This window comes from Scylla paramamosain, chromosome 19 (genome assembly GCF_035594125.1).
Source record: "Scylla paramamosain isolate STU-SP2022 chromosome 19, ASM3559412v1, whole genome shotgun sequence".
NCBI classification, from domain to species: Eukaryota; Metazoa; Arthropoda; class Malacostraca; order Decapoda; family Portunidae; genus Scylla; species Scylla paramamosain.
Window position 1 is genome coordinate 22,306,398 of NC_087169.1, and position 22,244 is coordinate 22,328,641.

Here is a 22,244-nt window from a genome sequence, read left to right on the forward strand (position 1 = left end):
TAGAGCATTTGTAGATATAATTTCAAGGCACTTATCCTCCAGTTTTTAATAATCCTTTAAGCTTTTCTCTTCAAGGACTTGTACATAAGTGGGCTTTTATTTCTCCCCGTTTTGTTTTCCTAGGCCATTGTCTGTCTTGCATAAAAAAATAGATAAAAAAATGTTCAGGGTACAGGTTTAGAAGGAATGGTCTTGATCTCTGTACCTACATCTCACCACTTATTCTTAAAACACTAACACTTGTAAATGATGTGATTCAGGGGATAGGTGTGTGAGGAAGAGTCTTGGTGGGAGTATAAGGTCCTTTCTCTGAAATACTTCTGTGCCACACCTCCACTACATTCAAAAGGCTCTAGTTGAAGTAACATGGATTTTTAAGGGTGTTTGTACAGCTCTAGTGACAGATGAACAAAATTTCTACATTATTAACAGGAGAAACAGTCTTGAGAGCCCAGTTAATCATCTCTGTGGCCTTTGAAAATATCCATGTGAGAGAGCAGAACATTTCTGAATGTGGAACTGAGATGGTATTTCCTCCCACAGAGCGACTCAGGAAGGTGGTGGTGCGAGTGGAGAGATTGACAGAGAAGAGCTTCAGTGATGCCTTCCTTGCCGCCCACAACGTGTCCCCTGCGTGTGGTGCTCGCCTGTGTCGCCACCTGAAGGTGCTGCAGGGAGCTGGTGGGTGCTGGTGCCTCTGTGCTGTGTGTTGTGTGCTTTGGCTGTGTGTGGAAGATGTATTTGCAAGTTAAATATTGGGTAATAAATAGTGTGTGACAAGGGTTTCTACAGGCACTGCTTGAGGTGGAAATACACACTATTCTAAGGTGAAAATGTTGTTTGTTTGCTCATATGCATTTTATGTGTTATGAGATTTGTGAGTTGAAGGTTAGATCATGTATATTGTTGTGTGCTAAAAGAGGGAGGAGTGTCATGTCTTCAAAATTCATAAATTGAAGGTTAGATAATGAATATTTTACTGTTTTGGGAGAGAAAAGTCTTTGAAATATATTGGTACCATTTAATAATAGTACTGCCATGTGTAGGCATGACTCCTTGTTGCAGCTCCCCTCATGATCTTATGTGGCTACTTGTTCATTTCTCACTGTACTTCCAGGCCAGTACCACCGCCCACTGAACAGAAGGCGGCGAGTGCGCAAGGCCCTGCTGGCCCTTACGGCTGCACCGGCCCGCCCGACAGCACCATCGCCAGAGATCCCACGTCCACCACCCATAAAACCAGTAAGACTTGTAAAGCCTCCAAAACTTGCAAGACTTGTTGACTACACGCCGTCTCCCAGCACCAGCTCATCTCCTGCCAGCCGCAGCCAGTCACCCGTAGTGCCCCCGCCCCCCACAGTGCCAGCCAAGCCGCCGGTGCCGGCCAAGCCACCAGTGCCAGCTAGGCTCAGCGAGGCAGCAGGCATTCTGCACATCAACATGGTGAAGAGGCGGCGGCTGCTGGTGCTCAGAAACAAGCGGCTGCAGCCCGGCAACCTCAAGCTGCTGTTTGAGTTGGGTTTGGACATTGCCAAGAAGGCGTCCAAGAACTCCACCTTGGACCGCATGGGTGTGCGCGGCCCCATCCTGGACCCAGGTTACTTTGGCATCAAGGGAGCCCCACGACCCAGCCAGAACCACAGGAAGCCAGGTCATGCCAGCCAAGTGAGTCAGGGTGAACCAAGCCAGGCCAACCAGACACAGTCAGGCCAGGCAGGCCAGGTGTCTGCTGCTGCTGCTGCTGCTGCTGTTGCTCCTCCTCAAAAGGTGCGAAACTTTAAGAAGGCTGCTGCCTCAGGAGCTGCCGGGCGAACACAACCTCACATTTACTTTCCAGATGGGCATGTTCTTATACTGCAGCAACAGCAGCAGCAGCAGCAGCTGCAGTACCAACAGCAGCAGCAGCAGCAACAGTACCTGTACCCAGGGCAGGTTCCTGCCACCAGAATGAGTGGCGGGGCAGGAGTGTCTGCAGCCATTATGGGTGCACTGGGGAGTCCCAGCTCCCACCCATCCTCACACGCTGTGTTGCTTCAAGCTGCCAGCCATCCCCATAGAGCCAAGTTAGTGATGGTGGACCAGCAGGGCCACATGAGGGAGGCCCTGGTAAATTCTGTCCCCCATGGATATAGCCACTATCCAGCCCCAGGCCTACCCTCAGTCCCAGGCCTACCCACAACTCCAGCCACAGCCCCAGCAGCAGTATCCCCAGTTCCAGCCCCAGGACCAGTCCCAGGGCCAAGCTCTCATCCTGAAGGGTGGTCAGGTCGGCCCCAAGTGAGTCGAGACCCCCTTGCTCCTCCCCTCATGTTCATGGGCTCCCCAGGGATGGGAGCAGTCCCCAGGGAGCACACTCAGCCCCCACAGGCACAGCCAGCCACTGCCCGCCCATCAGCCTCCCGGGCCATGCCTCCTCCCCTGTCTTTCATGGGACAGTCTGGGGAAACAGCCTCCTGGGCTGGGTCACAGCACAGCCAGCAGCCAGCGGGCATGTCGTGGCCCCGCCTGGTGGGCCACCCCTCCAGGGCATACCCAGTCATCAACCACACCAAGCACGTCATCGCTAACAAAGCCCCTCCCAATTACTTTGGCCCTCCACCTCAGTACACCCCAAAGTCCTCTTACAACATGCAGAGGCTTGTGTTCCAGGGACAGTCTCACCCCACCACCCCCACCACTGCCACCTCCAGACCCAGCCCTGGCAGCCGCCACCACCCTCTGGAGTGGCATGCCACCACAGCCCCCCAGGCCACCCCACACCCCCAGGAACAACACCACAGGGTCACCACTGGCACGGTATACTACCCAGCCCATCCTGACGCAGCGCGGGTGTCCTCAGAGCAGCGCACCAGACCACGGCAGGCAGCAGTAGTGCAGGGAGACACTGCTACTGGCAGCCGGCAGCAGGCATCAGGTGAGTGGCAGCAGCAGCAGCAGGTGGTCACTGCTGTACTGTCATGTTTTTGTCTTCCTTGTGCTTCTCATCTATAAATTATTTCACATTGTTCAGAGCAGTGAGCAGCTCCTCCTCCAGGCAGTAACTGACTTCCTCTTGTAGATCCTGGAGTGACAGCTTCCTCCAGTGCAGGCCCAGGGACAGCATCCAGTATCAGTGCCAGTGCCACCACCACCACCGCCGCCACCACCACCACTGCCACCACCACACCCAGTACATCCACTGCCAGCGTTGAGAAGCACCAGTGCCACCAGACGTGTGAGTTAGAAGGCTTGTTTTTTTTTGCGGCAGCTTTTGTTTTACTTCCTGGTGATACGTTTAGACAAGAGTTGTATTTGATTGCATAAACACAGGGGGAAGGAAAGAATAGAGGTCCTGCTGAGTGAATGAAGGGTGTTCATGTCAGACAGAAGCAGTGTTGCAGGTGCTGGGCGGTACAAATGTGTCTCCGTATGTTGCAGGGCTGCCAGAGGTGATGGCAGTAGTGGAGGCGCTGCTGCTCCAGCTGGTGGATGCTGGGCTGCCCACCAGAGAGTCCTTCATCACCCACACCTTGAAGCAGCTGCTGTATGCCCGCTGCACCACCAGGCCCACCCCGGCCTTCTGCTGCACCACACAGGAGAAACGCTGGTACGTGGAGTTTTACAACACCCACTGCCGGCGCCTGCAGGCCATGGAGGAGGCAAGGCAGCCCATCTGTGGCCTGAGCCAGGACGAGGTGCGGCTGTGGCTCAGCAGGCTCAAGGTAGACATGGTCAAGTTTCACGGTGTGCCGCCACAGCGCATCTACTACCTGCACGAGCTCAACTTCTTCCTGGACCAGCAGACGCGGGAGGTGAAGTACCACCGCATGTTCCCCGGCCTGCCCGTCATGAGCCCTGGCAACAAGGACACAGTGTCAGTGCTGTTCACCCTCGGTGCTGACGGCCAGGTGGGGCCCGGCATGATCATCTTCCCCCGCATGGTGATCCCAGAGCGGCTGTTCGAGTCGCTGCGCCGCGTGGCAGGGGGCGGGGAGTGGGTGCTCGGCTCGTCTGCCAATGGCTGGCTCACCAGGGACTGCGTGCTGGAGTTTGTCAGCGATGTGTTCGTGCCATGGCTCAGGAGGCGCGCTGTGCACTTCCCTGCAGCACTGTTCTCCAGCGAGTACATCTCTGGGGTATCTGTGGTGCCCGTGGCTGACCGCTTCGTGGCACAGGGCGTGCAGCTCATCTCTGTGCCACGGGAGATCACGGGCGTGCTGAGTCCCGCTGAATGGACCATGGGGTACCACCTGCGCTGGCACTGGGGCCGCGTGGTCAAGGAGTGGAGCGATTCCCACGACAACAAGCCACTGCTGGAGGAAAACTTTGCCCCATTCATCATCAGTTTCCTGAGTGGCCGTGCCGTTCCCAGGAAAGTGATGGAGAAGTTTGCCAAGTTTGGGATCTGTCCCTTTGATGCTCAGGCCATGTTCTATTTCCTCCTCAAGTATCACTCCTTGGGCATCAAGGGCATCAAGGGGGAGAAGAGCCGCCTGCAGAATGGGATTTGAGGAGGCTGGCAACAGGCAGCGTGTGAGGGACTTGCCGGTGCTGTGTGGTGCCTCGCTCACTTGGCAGCATCACCATTGCTAAACACCAGCACATGATGTACCTGCAGCAGACCTGCATTGCTGTGCCTCACACAGCTCAGTCTTGCCGACATGTACAGTGCAAGAAAAATGCCTTAACGAGAATTTTTACAGACTCAATCTAAAATGTCCAAAGAACTCACAGGTACATTTGAGAAGAGACTAACTGAATTGGTATCTCGACAGAATCTCAAGAGAATCTCAAAAGTTCACGGAATTGTCTTAGTCCATAATCTCATCTTGAAGGATTCTGCTTATCAATATTATTTGTTGGAAACTCAGTTTTTTATTCATGTGATTTTATGTGGACTTGCTTTTATTATTGGTGCTCTTGTGTAATGCAAGGAACATTTGGTGAGATGTGTGTCCCAAAGAATGGAAGCTTCAAGCAGAGGCGAGCAGCTGAGCAGGCGTGCCCTCAGGTGTGGTGAAGCAGTTCATCTTGTGGTGGTGAGCCTTCAGAAATGAGACAAAGAAGCAATACTGGTACCCATGCACTCCGTGAGTGTACTGCTATCAAAGAGAATGTAAGCGACGTGAAACGAGTGATGGCACCGGACACTGGAATGCGTTCAGTTTTGCACCTTGCGTCTTTGGGAACACCAAAGTGATGGTTTGCTGATGTGCTTCTACTATGTCTGGGTGTTGACACGTACTGTTCATCATGACTCTGCTGCAGGATTGTGTTGCTTCTGAGCAATGCCTGTGAATGTGTGTTGAGCCATGAGCACCAGGTGTGGGTGTGCTCATCATCTGTGTCACTCTGGTGCTGCTGGAGGTTGTAATGTAGTGGAAAGTTACCTTCTCTCCTTAGTCATAGTGAGGGATGCTGTGTTACTCCTTTGTGGATCTCAGTTCCTTTATTATTTAGTAAGTTATTTACCTACACAAACTTCTGCCTGAGTTCCTTTATTATCCCAAGGCTGTTCCATTTTGAAATTATTTATAAATTACTATATTATTATTGTTTGTCACTTGGTCTCTTATAATGTTGCATCACTGACTGATCAGTCAAAACTATCAAAAGTATCATTTAATTTCTCATTACCTAATTATATTTGCCAGGTTTCCTCAAGACAAGTCACAGCCACTTGACTGAACCACCTTGGTTATAAATGGTATTGTTTGTATACTTTTCACATCAGGCAGCTTGCTCTTGGCATCAACTTTGTAATACTCAGAAGTGTTACTCCTTTGTATCTGAAGCTTTTGTTCCTGCAACTCTCAGCCATGACAACCAGACCCATTCTCTCCTACTCATTCATGACAAGAAACAGCCTCTTCTACCCTTACCTAATACTCCTAATCCTTCTCTGCCCTCACCCAAGAACTTGAGGCAGCCAGATAATTAAGTTCACCCAAGACAACCAACCCTTCTCTACTCTCCCCCCAAGAGCTTTCAAGGTAGTTGATCATTAATTCACCCATGACAAGAAACAGCCTCATCTACCCTCACCCAAGACAACCAGTCCTGTGCCCTCACCCAGGAACTGAAGATAAACAGATCCTCCTCATGTTCACCCAAGATAACCAGATTCTCCAAGAGCAAGAGACCATTATACTTTTCTTCCATCTGCCAAGACCAAGACCATTCATCTAACTCAGCTAAGACCACCCCATCAAACCCATTGAAGACTTTGCCAAGTCTAATCAGGCCCAGACAGGACCCAGGAAAAGCCCATCAGAAGGCGGGCAAGTCCTGTCAAGTTGCCAAAGTCCTCTCAGCCCAGCCTAGACCAAGCCCACTCCTCACCAGCCACTGAAGGGGACATTTGGCTCCACACCATCAAAATGTGAGTGTTATGTGCCTGTTGTAATAAGGAATAGATGGTGTTCCTGTAGTCAGGTTGATGCACTCTTGTTTAATTAACTTCCCCTATTTAGGTTTGTACAGTTACATGTGCACGTTGCACTTAGTTTTTCAAAGTAGGGGGTGAGGAGAGATCATATCAGTAACAACTTTTTATTAAGCTTGGCACAACCTCAACATTTCACAGCTAAACATTAATATTTCTTCAACAAATGTACCAACTGCCTCCGGAATGCATAATTCGAACAAGCTCACACACTCAGAGCGTGTGCAGCACAGAGACAAAGATCCAAGCTTACACATGCAGTGCTCAGGGAGGAGAAAGATCCAGCTAGTGTTGTGTTACTGCTCTCCAGGTATCAACATATCTGGCACAGTAATAGGGAGGGTCTGTGAATTGTTCATTGCACTCAGTGAGGGACGGATAGCTTGTGGGAAAAAGTATCTTTCATTGAGATGTAGATACTGTAGTGTAACAAGAGGTGGGTTTAAGAGAAAACACAGTAGACAGGTGGAAATGGGTGGTCAGGTGTGGTGGCCCCCCATTGGGAGCAGACAAAATAATAGATATTGCAATGATGGCTGTAACAGATGATGTAGAAGACAGTAAGATGAAGATTATAAGCTGTGGCAGTCCCTAATAGGAGCAGCCAAAGGAAAAGGTGTGATGATGAAGTGCCTGGATCAGTAAGGGGAAACTAGGACAGGAAGTAGGACGAAGGCCAGACCTTTCTCCTGACACTGCACGTCACAAACACATTTCCAGCTATTAGCAAGAGGCTGAAATGGAATGACCATCACAGATGAAGTTAGTCGCAAGCTGCAACATCAATAGTCTTAAACGTATTATTATTAATGTCTGACAGCAATGACAGTGATGATAAATGGCAGTGAAACTCCATTAATACATTATTGGTGAATTTGTTACATTGGCACGTCTGACATGAAAATGAGTTTAGGTGTAATTAAGTAGTGGATTTGAACATAAGATATTTGAGAAAACTACATGAACTCCACGTCAATGGTTAGTTTGAAGGACAACAGTAATGGGATTAAGAGTAACTAAAGATATTTGGAGTGTAGTTCTCCATGAAGTATTACAGCAGCTCAGGGGGAAGAACTGGTGACTTGTGGTGCCAAAACAAACATTAACATACAGTCTTTAGGGGACAATCCAGCCTTCAGGATCACAAACACTGTCATTGGTTCTTTTCTGACGGACATTTCAACCCATCACCTCACGTTTGTCTCAATGGATAAAGTTTTCTGTAATATTTGAAACATTAAATAATTGAAGTTCAAATTAGACTTTCAGATTTGAATACATAAAAAGATACTTCTGGTTATTTTCTTGTTATCTTTGGCAAGTATTACACACACACACACACACACACACACACACACACACACACACACACACACACACACACACACACACACACACACACACACACACACACACACACACACACACACACTACATTTCTTTAATAAACTTTAAAACATTGCAAGGTTTAACAATTCATTAACATGTATGAAATGGCATGCTGTATACAACCTTAACACAGTATTTCCAAGGCACTTCTTTTTATATTCAAACACTAATTTAAATACAAACAGCACAGCAGAACTCACACGTTGACTGACTCGTTTGTGATTTTTAATGGATAAAAGAAAAGTTTGCCTGTCCAACTTTTGTGACAGTTTAGTATTGAAAACCAAATACAATTGTAGTTTTGTGAACATTTAATCTCTCCAGCACAGTCAGAAACTACTACTCCTCCTCCTTTGTCTTCAGCTTTTGCCTATTTCTACATGGGATCACAGTTTCTTGCCAGCACTTTCCACCCTTTCCCATCCTGCACATCCATTCCTCTCAAGGTAGACAAGATAGGAGGAGGTAGCATGCTTTCCTCTCCTGTCCTGCATGTCCTCTTCTCTCAGGTCACAAGAGACAGGAAGAAGTGGGGAAAGACTAGCAAGAAAATTCATCCAAACTTAAAGCACTGTGGTATCTCTCTGTTTCCCCGTTCATAAGTAGCATGCCATTGTTGCAACGCACGAGAGGTCCCATCACACCTCAGGACATAGCACCTGCATAACGATGGGTCAGCAATACCCTGTTTACCTTCCTTCTACAACCTGAAGGTGTAGTTTGGTCCCCACAAGGCGCCTCATCACACACACATACGTATACACACGCACGCATGCACACAAACAAATGCACCATAGGGTTTAATAACAAATACAGTTTTGTCTTGCCCTCTCCACTTATTAAATGCACTATAATAATGCATCCTCCACAACATCTTTAGAAAATGCCTCGGTCAAATGCATCACGTTACATATAGATAATGGAATATATTAATTAATTGTTATTCATGTTAAATATTAATATGTTTTGTCATAAATACACCAGCAGACAGACAGACAGGTCAGCCTTGTCATGTGTAAGCCTCCCATACACACACACACACAAACACAAACACATACACACACACATACACACACTGCAGGGACATCACAGTTTACACATCAGAATCTTCGCATTTTAAGCAAGCAATATTTCAGTTAATACAGCCTGACTTGAGAAAACCCTTGCTAGGGACGTTACTGTAGCTCATGCCAGACAATCTAGAGTAAAACTGTTACACGGCATATCGTCCATGTGAAAAAAATAAAAATAAATAAATAAAGAAAATAAAAATGAGTTTTTCAAATGAGAATAATATTTTGGCATGAGCAAATATGCTTATTATTAACAAAGATTTCCTTGAGTCAGGCTGTGATTGTGAATATTTCCATTACCATAAACACACACAAAAGCTTTTAAATAATCAGTGTATTTAATAATAATTTAAGGGTTTGTAACTTAGCCTGGTGATGTCCTGGAAGTGTGGCGTGGCATCAGGAGTGCATGGATGAGTGACTTGTGGACTGGTGGACTGGTGGACTGGTGAGGTGAATGTATGAGTGGTGTATGAGCCGCACCCCGCCTGTCTTTGTGTCTATAGGATAAGGTTGGAGAGGGAGGCTGAGGACTTTCTGGATCTGCCTGGGGAAGCCGGGTTTGAGGACTTCCTGGAGCGCCCGGGGGAGGACGGGGCAGAGGAGCGGGGTGGGGGGGTGACGGAGGAGCGGTAGGCGTTTGGCGTGCGCGACCTCTTGATCCTGGAGGAGGGAACACGCCATCACACCCGTTGTTTGACACTTGTTATGCAGTTGAGGGGTAACTGGTTAGTCCGGTGGTGAGGGAGGGACCCAGCCCACACCCAGCCTGTCCAACCTGCCCACCCAGATCCCGTGTACTGTCGCCCCTTGACTTCACCCCTGTTCATTCCTGCCCTGTGTTAGCTAAGGCATTGTGTTGGGATTTGACAAGGCTACCTCACAAACTGTTATTGTCCTTCCATTCAGAAATAAAGAGCTAGGACTGTATTTTGAAAAGTTATCTGAGGGAACTGTTACTGTGCTTCTCTCAGATGAAAAGAAGTTAGAACTGTACTTTGCAAGGCACTGAGGTGGAAGGTACAGTAAGTCTGCCTGTCTTTACACTATTTATTGACTTGTATAACTGCACCAAGTATAAAATTTGTACAAAAACATGATTTAGTTACCTTATAATAAGTATGTTAGATCTTTGCACTGTTAGTTCTTAAGACACACTGTATCATCACAGAAGAAAAACATTTGTTAAATTTTATACTATAATGTTAAATCTTTGCACTATGAAAGAAGTAAGACGTCTACATTGTACCATCACAAGAGAAACATGTTAAAACGTTCACAAGAGAAACATGTTAAAAGGTTATCACCATCACAGAAGAGAAACGTGTTGATAAGTCACATAGGAAGCTGGGCGATGAACATTGAGTCATGCACTCATTGTGACCTGATGAGTCAGATTAGTGGCAGAGTCGTGTGGACAGGACAACATAACACGAGCACATGACACAGGGGATCCACTGCTGAGATTCCTGGCAGCAGCAGGGAGGGGTGGGCGGCTCACTCACTCACCTTACTGAGGAGTACGGGGAGGAGCCGCGGGACAGGTTGAGGTGCTTGTAGAGCAGCACCCCAACGTCCCTATGCCCAGCCTCCACTGCGATGGTGAGGGCTGTGCTGCCGTCCTGGGGAGGAAAGGGACAGGGAGAGTTAGGTATTTAAACCAACTGTGGCTGTGTGATAGCGGGGAAGAGGGAGAGGTGATGTGTGCATGTGAATAAGTAAAGCAGGTGTGAAAGAGTGTATAGAGCATGAAATAATAATTAATGAGCCACCTTCATAAGAGGAAAGTAAATAATTTCACAAATACTACTAATGGAGAAGGTAAACTTTTCATATACTCTAGTTAATCATTCTAAAACATACTTAAATTTCTCTTCTTTCCTTTTAACAGATCAAGCAAGAACAGTCTTCTCACAACCTAAACTCAAGTCCAGGGCTCCGTTAGTCAATCCCAGCACCCGGCCAGCCTTACATTGTCCATCAGTGTTGGGTCTGTGTCGGGCTGGGCCAGGAGGAACTTGACAATGGCCAGGTGTCCATGTTCAGCGGCACACATGAGGGCCGTGGAGCCATCATCATCCTGAATGTTGATCTCCGCCCCGGCCGCCACCAGCATCTGCACCATGTCCAGGCGGCCATGGGACACTGCCAGCATCAGTGCCGTCTGCCCATGCTGGAGAGAAGGGAGGGATTATAGCTGTGTGGATCTTACCTTACTTTATGGTACTTTAAAACCTTGTACCTTATTGATCTTAACCTCATACCTGCTACATGTTTATACTCGCTCCCATCTTTCTCCTAGTCCATCCGACCTTTCTGCTCTGTCTCTCAAAGCATGTGTCTGTAGTCCTTCATTCTTCACCAACATCTTCCCTCTCCAAGCTACCATAGTTTCTTCCCTTGTCTCTCCCTGAACACCTTACTCCCCATAGTTTTTCATCAGTACCTGTCCTCTTTAACCAACTAACCTGCTCCAAACTTCACCTACTGCATCTTCATAGTTTCTCTCATCACCTGTCCTCATCCATCTAACCTTCCCAAACCTCATTATTCATTTCTTTCACCTTCACCTCCCAGTCCCTCCACTTGTAATCCCTGACACCCATCCTCCCCTCACCTGGCTGGCCTTGATGTTGAGGTCGCCAAGCTGGAAGAGGCGCTGCACCACACTGGCATGGGTTTGGGATCTGATCTGTGCCAGGGAGACCAGCATGGTGGCTGTGTAGCCTGCTTTGTTCTGCTGGTTTACATTGCACACCTTTGAGTCGAGCAGCACAGACACCACGTCAAAGTTACCATGAGACACGGCGTAGTGCATGGCGGTGTTGCCCTACGGAGGATGACACATTAGATCTGGTTGTGATATGATAGGAAAGGGTGTTGCCATTCTAAGCTGGAAGAGGCAATGATTGATGATACAAGCTGTGGTTTTGATGAATGATTGACGTGTTAGATCCGTAATAGTGGTGATGGTAGAAATTATCACTATTAGCTGTCCGTTGGAAGTGTTGGGTGATGAAATTGATGGATGATGACATGTTAGGTCTGTAATAGTTATAAGTGCATTGTGACATGATGGAGAGGGTGTTGTCACTATTGGCAGTGTATTGAGTGAGATAGAGGATACTTTGATGGGTGTTGACATGACAGGTTTGTGTTACTAATACATGATGAGACGATAGTCTTGTGGGATAGTAAATGATACAAGGAATGTTTTCACTCTTAGCAGTCTACTGAAGGAGTTAAATGGTGAGGTACTGATGGAGGACATAATGTAGTTTGTGATATTCATAAATGATGAGGCATTAGGTAAGTGATAAGTGGATTGTGATATGACACAAAGGAGGTTTTCATTATTTAGTCTATTGCAAGTGTTAATTGATGAGGCATTGAATAGCCACTAATACTCAAGTGTTTGTGTGTAACAGACACATTAATTAGAAAGGCAGCTGAAAGTTATATATTTGAGGAAATTCATTTGTCAATCTCTACAGAAATACTGGAGGGAATAGTACATAGTGTCCATGCTGTGTGTTGTGTCTGTGCCGCCCAGTACAAGATTGGTGGTACTTAGACAGGTACAGGTCTGTGTGAGGTCAGGTACATAGATACTGAAGTAAAGAAAGAGCATGAATGTGTGTAAGACAGAAAAAGTGGGTTATTTTCTTTGGTATTTGGCAACATGCAATGAACTAAAGTACTACTTACAAAACTGACATCAGAAGACAAGTAACTACAGTATCACTATAACTACTTCTACTATTATTAACATCACAACACTAAGTAAACAAACAGTGCATTACATTACTCTACTGACCATGACTAAACCACCCACCAGCACAGTATACGTACATTCACGTCGGCCAGGTTCACCACCTTCTGCAGGAGGTTCTTGGAGTAGTCCTCAAAGGCGTCCATGTAATCCTCCACAGCGTGGGGGTCAGCGTCCTTCTGGCTGGAGACCTGAAGTGCCCATTGACTTAAAACACTTTTTTGTCATTCATTTACACTGGGTGCTCTATAGTTTTCATGAATAACTTCCTGCTTTAAACTTGGCTGACTTGGTTCTGTTATCCGTTCTCTAAGTGCCAATTGGTGAGTTAAAATGCTGTATACTGTTTTTCATTACTTTCTTCTGGTTATCCTTGCGTATCAGTCTTTCACGTTTAATTTTCCCACTTCATAATTTCAGCAATCATGGTTGTGTGTTGTGTACCATTATCGTCACTGCTCTAAGGCGCTGGTATGTTGCGGATCTCTCTTCATTATTTTATACTGTACACATTTCTCCATATTAGTTTTCATGAATATTTTTTTTACTTTTTACCTCAGCTCTCCTGGTTCAGTAATGTGTACTGTTACCATCATCCTCTCCCATGCTCCACTATGCTCATGTGAAGTCTAATACAATTTCCCTCTAAGTGTGATAAAGGATATTTGCAGTTCTTTAACTATATGATGAAAAAAATACTGCTATTCATATATTTTACATACACAAGAGATGCGTTAATTAAGGGAACAATTTTAAATCCAAGAGAATTGTTAAGTTATCACAGTTGGCTGCCTTGAGAGGGTAACTCTTTCATGCAGCAACAATTCCATATACATAGATTTAGAGGAAAGACAAGTGGATCTGATGTATCTATTCATGAACACTGTAGATATGTGCTAATATTTCCTACCAATATTGTACTTTTCAGTAAGAGCAACATACATACATACAGACAGTATGTACAAATAAAGATGTGCTACATGTACATTTGTGCTTTTACTGTCACCCAAGAGAGAGAGAGAGGAGGGGATAGATAGACTCATCTCCTCTCTAAGTTACTAATCTGCTTTTACTATCACCTAAGAGAAAGAAAGGATAGTCTTCTTTCCTTTATACTGACTTGTTTTTTTACCATCACTTGAGAGGAGGAGGAGACAGATAAAGACAGACTCAGAAATAATGGGACCAAGCTTCATAAAATTAAACTTGGCTTGGAAAAGTACACACACACACACACACACACACACACACAATTTCTTTCCTACCAGAGCCACCGTGACCACAGACCACCTGTACTGTTGAGGTACATTACGTTAATCTCCAGGTGCCATAATAAAGTTTCCTTCTCCCTCACCTTGAGCCACTCCCGCTGCACAATGTTGAGTGCATTGGTGAGCTGCTGGCCGGACCGCACTGGCTTGCCAATGGAGTCGTTGAGCACCTTGAGAGCCGCCTTCATCTCCCTGGACGGCACAGCTCTGGGGAAGGAGTCAAGCTGTGTCCTCTAAAATTGTAAGGTAATTCACTTAATGCACCAGGGAAGGTTAAAGATTATTCAGCAAAACTAACTGGAGAAGGAGTTGGGTTAATATCCTTGTCTAACCGAAGAAACTTCACTTGAGCATCAATTATTTGGTACAGTTTTGGCTTAAAGCATTTTCCTTCACTTGTTGGTGGCAGAATCACTTCCTTTTGCATGCATCAATCAGTTTATATAATCTTTGTACAATTTTCAGATAATTCACAGTATCCTTCACTTCCTGCTGGCATCAATCAGCCTACATCCTCTTTGTCCAGACTGAAGATAAGTGACCTAAACATATGAATGAAATGGCTTGGTACAGTTATGACTTAATACTTGCTAATGACAAGGACTCACTTCTTCCTGCTGGTCTCGCTGGCAGCAGTGAAGATGGAGGAGTCACTGCGGTAGGTGGAGCCACCGCCAAGCTGGGAGAGGAGGGACGCCCCATCGATGACTGACCCACCCTCGTCCTCACTCTCACTCTCATCACCGGAGGACTCACTCGCCTCGCTGCCCTTGCCCTGGATCACAGCCGCCGCCACTGCCGCCTCACTCTCACTCCTGTGCACAGCAAACTAATATACAACAGTGGTTCTAGTGGGAAAAGAGCAGTATTTTATCTAGACTTGACATGGTTATTTTGGTGGTGTGTGACAGTCCTCTTCTCTTACGTGTGACTGTCGTCTTTCTGTCATTTTGATGCTAATATTTGCCTACATGTGACTCTCCTCATTGTCAGGTTGATGCTAGGATATCCATGTGACTCTTCTTTCAAATCTATCATAAAGGTAATACTGAACTGAACCAGTGTGTCTGCAACGTCGAAGGACTCATAAGCTGCATTACTCTAAGCTTTGAATGCAAGAGAAGTATGAGAGAGAGAAACCACTGTGTCTTACGGTCAGGATGCAAGTGTAAAACAAATACTACAAGAACACAAGAAAATACAACCACTGCAAATGACCAGGTGACCTACACAAGGCCGCTCCTCAACTATCTATCACTGCATCACTACAAATGGCACAACTGAAGTAGAAGTTTAAACACGCTTCTTGTTCAACACTCACGTCTTCCTGCTGGTGTTCTCCTCCTTTGTGTCTGTCTTTTGCTTCTGTGTCTTAGTGGCAGCAGTAGTAGTGGATGATGTGGTAGTAGTGGTAGTGGATGTGGTGAGAGACTTCTTGCTGCTTTCTGTGATGGTGGTAAGGATGGAGGCCTGGGTGGAGGCCTGGGTGGAGGCTTGGGTGGAGGTCCCAACTGACGCTGCCTGCTTCTGTCCTGCTGGTTTGTGATCTTCGAAGCCCAGGTTGACAATACCCTCCGAGGACTTTGTGTAGGTGTCCTGGCGGGTGTATGCTGCTCGCTTACCCTGGAGAGAAAGACCGGATTATATTACCAATATCCTGGATCCTACAGTGAGAGAAACCCTGAAATCTTTATTACTTGTATAGTTTTGAGGTTATTAAACATCACTAGGCTTGGAGTGTTGCTGTTCTGATGGTGTTATTTGTGCTCCCTAAATGTTCTGGTCCTATTTCACATCAAACGTCACAGAAACAACACAAAATACGACTGGAAAAATGCAGTGAAAGAGGTCAGCTTACTCTTTCATCCTCTTCCTCCTCTTCCTCCTCTCCCTCACTGTCCCCCTCATCCTGCCCCCAGCCAGGTATCAACATCTCCCTCACTAGCACGTCCACATCCCTCAAGTCAGGCGTCTCTGGCTCCTCATTCGCTTGGCAGGACTCCAGCAGCACAAGGTCCTCCAGGGTGCACCCATTGATGGGGTCAAAGGGGTTCTCAAAGATAGTCATGGAGCCAAGGCGATGCACATGCTGGGTCTGGCTGAGGGTCAGGTCACTGGCTGCCTTCACCTTTGCTCTGATACCTGACCCGTTGACCTGAGCTGACCCAAGGAGGGGGTCACGTGTCTTTAGGTCATTGAGTCTCACTTCACACTGCAGTTCCTCTTTGCTAGGGCTGCATCCCATGGCAAGCACCTCCTATCCTGCTACTACTGTGCCCTGCCTGCGTGCCTGCCTGACCTCGCACTGTCATCACCAGTACTGCCAGCCCTTCAAGCAGTGTCCCAAGGCGACCAAGATAAGGTGACCACTGGCACAGCACACTGAAGAAGGCTGATCAAGTGACCCTGATTAGATAACAAGATATGATAGCCTGCCCGGGAAGTGGCCATCACACAGGGTGACAAGTGTGTATCAAGCAGCAGCAGGAGGAGAAGAGAAGAGAAGAGAAGAGAGGTGGAAAAGAAAAGAGAGATGGAGGAGGAGGAGAAGAGAAGAGAGGTGGAAAAGAAGAGAGATGGAGGAGAGGAGATGAGAGGAGGAGGAGTAGTAGAAGAGAGGTGGAAGAGAGAAGAATAGAGGAGTAAGGAAAAAGGTGAAGTAGAGATGATGAGAGGAAAGAGGAGGGGGGAGGAGGAAGAGGAGAGAGCAGGACAAGGAGTAAGAGGAGATAACAAACCAGGTGATCAGTAACTCACCTGTGTGGCTGACTCCTGCGCAGTGGTGGCAGCTGTAGCTGTGGCGGTGGCAGTGGTGGTGGTGGGGGGTTCCTTCACAGTAGGTTCTGGCAGCGTCTGGTTCACCCGGGTGACCTGAATCTTGGGCACAGCTGCTGCTGTCACCTTGGCCTCTGTGGTGACCCTGGAGGAGGCGGAGGTGGAGGTGATGGAGCTCTGTGTCTGTGTGAAGGCCGGTTCAGTCCTCAGTGTCCTGGGCGGCGTAAGGCCAGAGCGCTGCGGCACCATGGAGGGCCGTGCCTCAGGCTGGTTGGTGAGGCTGGCAGGCTGGGTGTCCGGGTGGCTCCCATCGCTGGCCCGGGAGTCAGGCCGGGGCGGGTCCAGGCGTGGCTCCACCTTGGTGATGTCCACCAGGCGGGGGATCTTTGAGGCGGGTGGAGGCAGGGGCGGCAAGGAGGTGGAGCCGCTAGTGCCCACGATGTCTTTGGCCACGGATGTGATGGCCTCGTGGCATTTGTCACACACCCGCACCCCGGAGCTGCCGAAAGCCCGCCGCTCCACCTCGGGCGTGCCGGCGGGGCTGGGCGGGGCGGCCTCCTCCTTCTTGATGGGCAGTGGCGCAGTGTTGACGGAGGCGGTGCGGGTGGAGGGCGGGCGGGTCTGGGTGTAGGTGGAGTGTGTGACTGGAGGCTTGGGTTTTTCAACAGGTGGTGGGGGGACGGGGGTGGGCGGAGGCGGCGGAGTGCCCACGCCCACGGAGCGCACACGTAGGTTGTCACAGCGGTCACACAGGCGGTCCGTGATGCGGTCCAGGCCGCAGCCCACAGAGCGGCGGGGCGGGGCGGGGCGGTCTGGGCAGCAGGGATCGTGCAGCGCCAGTTCGCCGCTCGCCACGCTGCGGGTCCTGACGGAGGGCGTGGTGGGCGCGGGCGCCGCCTGGGGCACGGAGGAGCCGCAGGCCACGGAGCGCGTCCTGAGGCCTGAACAGCGCGGGCAGGGGTCGTCGGTGATCCTTGCGGCACCCACGCCCACGTCCACGCCGCGGGGCTGTGCCTGGCTGCCCACGCTCTGCATGAGGGGCCTGAAGGTGGTCTTGGGAGGCGCAGGCAGGTCCAGGACGGCCTGCGTGCCGCAGTCCAGTGTGAGGGGCCGCGAGGAGCGTGCCAGCTGCTGCCTGGCTCGCTCGGCGCCCTCCCACTCCTCCTTGGCGCGCGCCACGTGCTGGGCGAGATCCGCGGGAGTATACAGGCGCGCCCCGGACAGGCTGGTGCCACACGCCTGGTCGCGCCGCACCACGGGCTCCGTGTTGGTGGAATTGTCGAAGGTGAGGGTGGGCGGCACCAGCTGCGGCTCGGACAGGCGGCTGATGATGGCTGACTTGCGGCCCAGCTTGGCCAGGAAGGAGTTCTTGGAGGTAGCGCCCTCCTGCTCCGCCTCCTCGGGCCCGATGCTCTCCGTGGACACGCTCTTCACGCTCAAGCGCCGCCGGCTGTCCTCCTGCGGCTCGGTGGCCACGCCCTTGTCCTGGAAGCTCCGGTGGCCGCGCTCTTCACACTCAGCGCAGGGCTCCGCCTCGCTGGAGGCCATCAGGCCCACGGAGCGCGTCCTGGCGCCCACGTGCGTCACTCCCACGTCACGCGTCAGCACGCGGCAGCTGGTGGCGGCGTCCCGTGACTTCCTGCGGCCCATGAGAGGCGTGCCCGGCAGGCTGTAGGCTGGTTCGTGCCCCAGGCGGCGGGGCGGGACGGGGCGGCGCTGGGGGTCCTGGGGCTCCGTGATGCGCAGAGGGAAGTCGTCCCCCGCCACGCTCTCCGCCTCGGACCCTTCAGACAGCGACCCGCGCCGCGCCCGCCGGTACGACTTGAACTCCTCCAGGTTCACCCTCAGGGCTGCGGGGGGAAGGGAGGGGTCAGTGTGGGGCAGGCAGGGGGAAGGTGTCACGCACTGTGGAGAAACACGGGGAGGCATACTCACGGGACTCGCTGCGGCGGCGGCGCGCGGGGCCTGATCGCAGCGAGGCAAGGCGCGTCTCCAGCTCGTCCTCAGACAGGTCCGTGAGGTCACCCTCCAGGCTGGGGGGCAGCAGAAGGGGGGGCCGGTCCTCCCCACGGGCCAGCCCCCGCACCTGGTCCAGCAGCAGCTTCTTCTCCTCCTTCAGCACGTTCACCTTAACCTGGCGGCACCGACAGGTACGCGTCACGCCACACCCACCCCACACCCGCCATGGTATATAGACAAACACACAAACACACTCACACACACACACACCTGCAGCACGGGGATCTGCTTCACCTCCTCCTCCAGCTCCTTGAGGCGCGCCAGGCTGGTGGCCATCTGGTCCCGGATCGACTGTAGGGAGAATAGCTGGCTCAGGAGGCTGGGCCGGGCCTATACCGCCACCACCGCCACCACCACGCCCTGCTTACGTGACAGTGGCGGAGGCGGCAGCTCTGGGAGGGAGCGACTCACCGGAGAGGGAATCACGAGCACCTCAATGAAGCCTCGAACAGACATGAAGCGTGGCGCGGGAACTACAAATCCTTCCCCTGGCCACTCGATTCTTTATTTGCCAGCACCCGAACAAGACCCAGCACTGTGACGCTATCAGTACAGCTCCCACACACCACGTGGAGACACTACATGACAGACAAACCTCACAGTAACTCCATGAACGTTAGAATGGTTTAATCTGGAGGGCGGTTCAAGCCAGCCACGTGAGAGCAGCAGCGGTGAGAGGACACTGAGGAGAGGGGGTGACAACGGGGTGCAGTTACGGGATGCAAATAGTAGTACTGTAGTTACGTGTAGCGGAAGATAAGTACGTATTAAGTTACTACACAAGCAAGGTGGTCATAAAGCTCTAAGAATGAAGATATGAACGGAACCAACCAGTGATTAATTTTTAGACGCTGCTGGGGACATTAGAGAGTCTGGGCTCAAATATTAAAGTCTCGAGCACAAGATTAGGGGGCGACGGTCAAAATTAAGGGGTCAATGACAAAACTAAAAAGGTAGGGGTCAAGATTTAGGGATCAGGGTCAAAGGTAAGGAGTAGGATCAAAAGAAAGGGAGCCAGAGACAAGTTTAATGGGTCAGGAACAAGATTAATAAGTCGAGGGCAAAATTAAGGGCCAGAGACAAGATCAGGGAAGAGAATAAGGGGTTGGGGTCAATGTTAAGAAGTCAGGGGCAGGTTTAAGGGGCTAGGGTCATAGTAGAGGGGTCAGGGACAAGGCTAAGGGATCAAGGTTAAGGATCTGGATTAATGTTAAGGGGTCAGGAGATAGTTCAGAGGTCAGGGTCACGTTTAGGGATGTCAAGATAAAACTTAAAGGGGTCAGAGAGGAAATTCAAAGGTCAGGATCAAATTTAATGGTCATGGAGGAAGTTCAGAGGTGAGACACGTTCAAATGGTGGAGGTCACAGTTAGGGTGGGGGGGGGGTCATACCTGCAGGGTGGTGGTGCTGACCCCTGACATCCCTGAGGCCACGCTGAGGGTGTCGAATTCCGGGCAGATGGGCGTGAAGCATCCCCGGGCGGCATTGAGGGCGGCTAGAGTGTCCGCCAGCCGCCCAGTGCCGCCCTAACAGCACAGCACAGCACAGCACAGCCACAGCAACAGCAACAGCCACAGCACAGGGTTAAGAAGGCGTTAGAAGCAGCAATGGGTCTTGAGTTATCGATGCAATAAGCTTTTTTCGTGGCTCTTCAATGTATATCTATGTTCATTTCTTAGTTAGTTTGTATCTCCCCTATCTTTTCTATTATATTCCTTCTTCGTTAGTTTGTTTACCGATGCAATTAAGTTTCTTTTGGCCTCTATTTTGTCTGTCTGTCCATCTATCTGTCTGTCTCTCTCTTCTTCGCTCGAAAGTTCATCAATGCAATGAACTCTCTTCTTCTCATGTGTCTTCATCTTTTTCCTCTACTTCGTTAGTTTGTTAACCACTAATATAATCTCTCTTTTTGTCTCTCCTGTGTCTCTATCTGTCTGTTTCTTCTCCGTTACTTCCTTTAATCGTTCACTTATAGATTAACCATGCAGTAATCTCTGTTTTGGTCTCTCCTATGTCGCTAAACTACCTATCTCTCTCTCTCTCTCTCTCTCTCTCTCTTCTGGTTAGATTAGTCGTTCACTTTTGTCTGTCCTTCGTGTCTATCTCTATTCCTTGTTCGTTAGTTTGTTCAAGCGTTCATTTTGGGTTAACGATGCAATAAGTCCTTTTTATATTTTGCCTCTTCTGTGTCTATCTATCTATCTATCTATCTATGTATCTGTCTATCTGTCTGTCTATCTATCTATCTGTTTCTCCTTCGTTAGTTCGTTCAGTCATTCACTCTTGCTTCATAACAGACGTGGAACCGAACCAGTGAAGTGAGATTCGAAAGTAAATTAATCGCTTCAGAGAGAGAGAGAGAGAGAGAGAGAGAGAGAATTTCCGTTGCTATAAAATCAAAACACACCCCACAAGGCCGAACAGAGGAACCGACACACGAACGCACAAATGGAATCAGTGAACGAAACAACAGAATAAACGGAAACAAAAGACAAAACACACAAAAACAAAAGACGAAACACAAAAATATTAGACAACAAAGAGAACAGAAACATACAAACATATGAAAACAAAGCAAATCAACTTGGTACACGGGAAAAATATATATATATATATATGTTAATAATAATAAGAAAGAAAAAAGTTAAACAAAAGAATGATGATAAATGATAAGTTTTCTTTAAGTTACGATATAAAAGCAAAAATACAAATAAAGAGATAATTGAATATATCTATCTATATCTATATCTATATCTATATGAAAAAAAATATATGTAGGAAAATTATCGGTAGTTTTTTTAGCTTTATAGAATAAATAGATAAAAAATAGATAATAAGAAAATCAACACTAGTTTTTAATCATTGAATAAAAATAAAAATTAATAAATAAATGAATACGTAAATAAGAAAAATAACTTTTTTTAATAATATAAAACAAAAATACATAATGAAAAAACAAACAAACAAACAAACAAAATCAATAACTGACTTAACCTAACCTAACTTGACGTGATCTAACCTGACTTGACCTAACCTGACATGACCTCTTACCTGCTGAATATGACCCACGTCGGCGGGCGGAGGGGGCACGGGTGGCGGCGGCAGGGAGGAGGTGGAGGAGGTGCGGAGGCGACTCACGGCTGGCCAGTCCTCCACGGCTGTACACACACACACACACACACACACACACACAAGGGGAGGTTAAGTTTATTATTATTTTTTATGTTTTTTTTTTATGATAGTGTTGGTAACTGCTATTTTCTCTCTATCTGTCTGTCTGTCTGTCTGTCTGTTTTGTCTGGTATCTGTTGTTGTTGTTGTTGTTGTTGTCGTGTGTGTGTGTGTGTGTGTGTGTGTGTGTGTGTGTCAGTGTATGCGTATCCATCTGTCCATCTGTCTGTCTGTCCATCTATCTATTTATTTGCCTGTCTGTTCATCTATCTATTTTATCTGTCTATCTATCTATCTATCTATCTATGTGTCTGTTTATCTATCTATCAAACTGTCTGTCTGTATCTGTT

The 22,244-nt window shown here is 48.6% G+C and overlaps 2 protein-coding genes across 5 annotated transcripts in view; one reads left to right on the forward strand and one right to left on the reverse strand.

Annotated features, from left to right (window-relative positions):
• LOC135109922 (nascent polypeptide-associated complex subunit alpha, muscle-specific form-like) overlaps window positions 1-13,643 on the forward strand; it is a 69,980-nt gene extending 56,337 nt beyond the window's left edge. For all 4 annotated transcript variants that reach the window (XM_064021818.1, XM_064021819.1, XM_064021821.1 and 1 more), the window contains 5 exons: window positions 544-681; window positions 1,118-2,914; window positions 3,059-3,214; window positions 3,418-6,361; window positions 10,778-13,643. In XM_064021818.1, coding sequence (XP_063877888.1) covers window positions 544-681; window positions 1,118-2,914; window positions 3,059-3,214; window positions 3,418-4,490 — 3,164 coding nt within the window. In that variant the 3' untranslated portion in view covers window positions 4,491-6,361; window positions 10,778-13,643. The remainder of the gene's footprint in view (window positions 1-543; window positions 682-1,117; window positions 2,915-3,058; window positions 3,215-3,417; window positions 6,362-10,777) is intronic.
• Window positions 6,518-22,244, reverse strand: part of LOC135109501 (uncharacterized) — a 28,825-nt gene continuing 13,098 nt past the window's right edge. The window contains exons 8-21 of the mRNA XM_064020881.1: window positions 21,775-21,881; window positions 20,115-20,249; window positions 18,934-19,014; window positions 18,640-18,838; window positions 16,687-18,554; window positions 15,788-16,186; window positions 15,251-15,552; window positions 14,538-14,744; window positions 14,013-14,136; window positions 12,739-12,849; window positions 11,504-11,716; window positions 10,859-11,059; window positions 10,396-10,508; window positions 6,518-9,549 (exon numbers count right to left, since the gene is read on the reverse strand). Coding sequence (XP_063876951.1) covers window positions 9,387-9,549; window positions 10,396-10,508; window positions 10,859-11,059; window positions 11,504-11,716; window positions 12,739-12,849; window positions 14,013-14,136; window positions 14,538-14,744; window positions 15,251-15,552; window positions 15,788-16,186; window positions 16,687-18,554; window positions 18,640-18,838; window positions 18,934-19,014; window positions 20,115-20,249; window positions 21,775-21,881 — 4,223 coding nt within the window. The 3' untranslated portion in view covers window positions 6,518-9,386. The remainder of the gene's footprint in view (window positions 9,550-10,395; window positions 10,509-10,858; window positions 11,060-11,503; window positions 11,717-12,738; window positions 12,850-14,012; window positions 14,137-14,537; window positions 14,745-15,250; window positions 15,553-15,787; window positions 16,187-16,686; window positions 18,555-18,639; window positions 18,839-18,933; window positions 19,015-20,114; window positions 20,250-21,774; window positions 21,882-22,244) is intronic.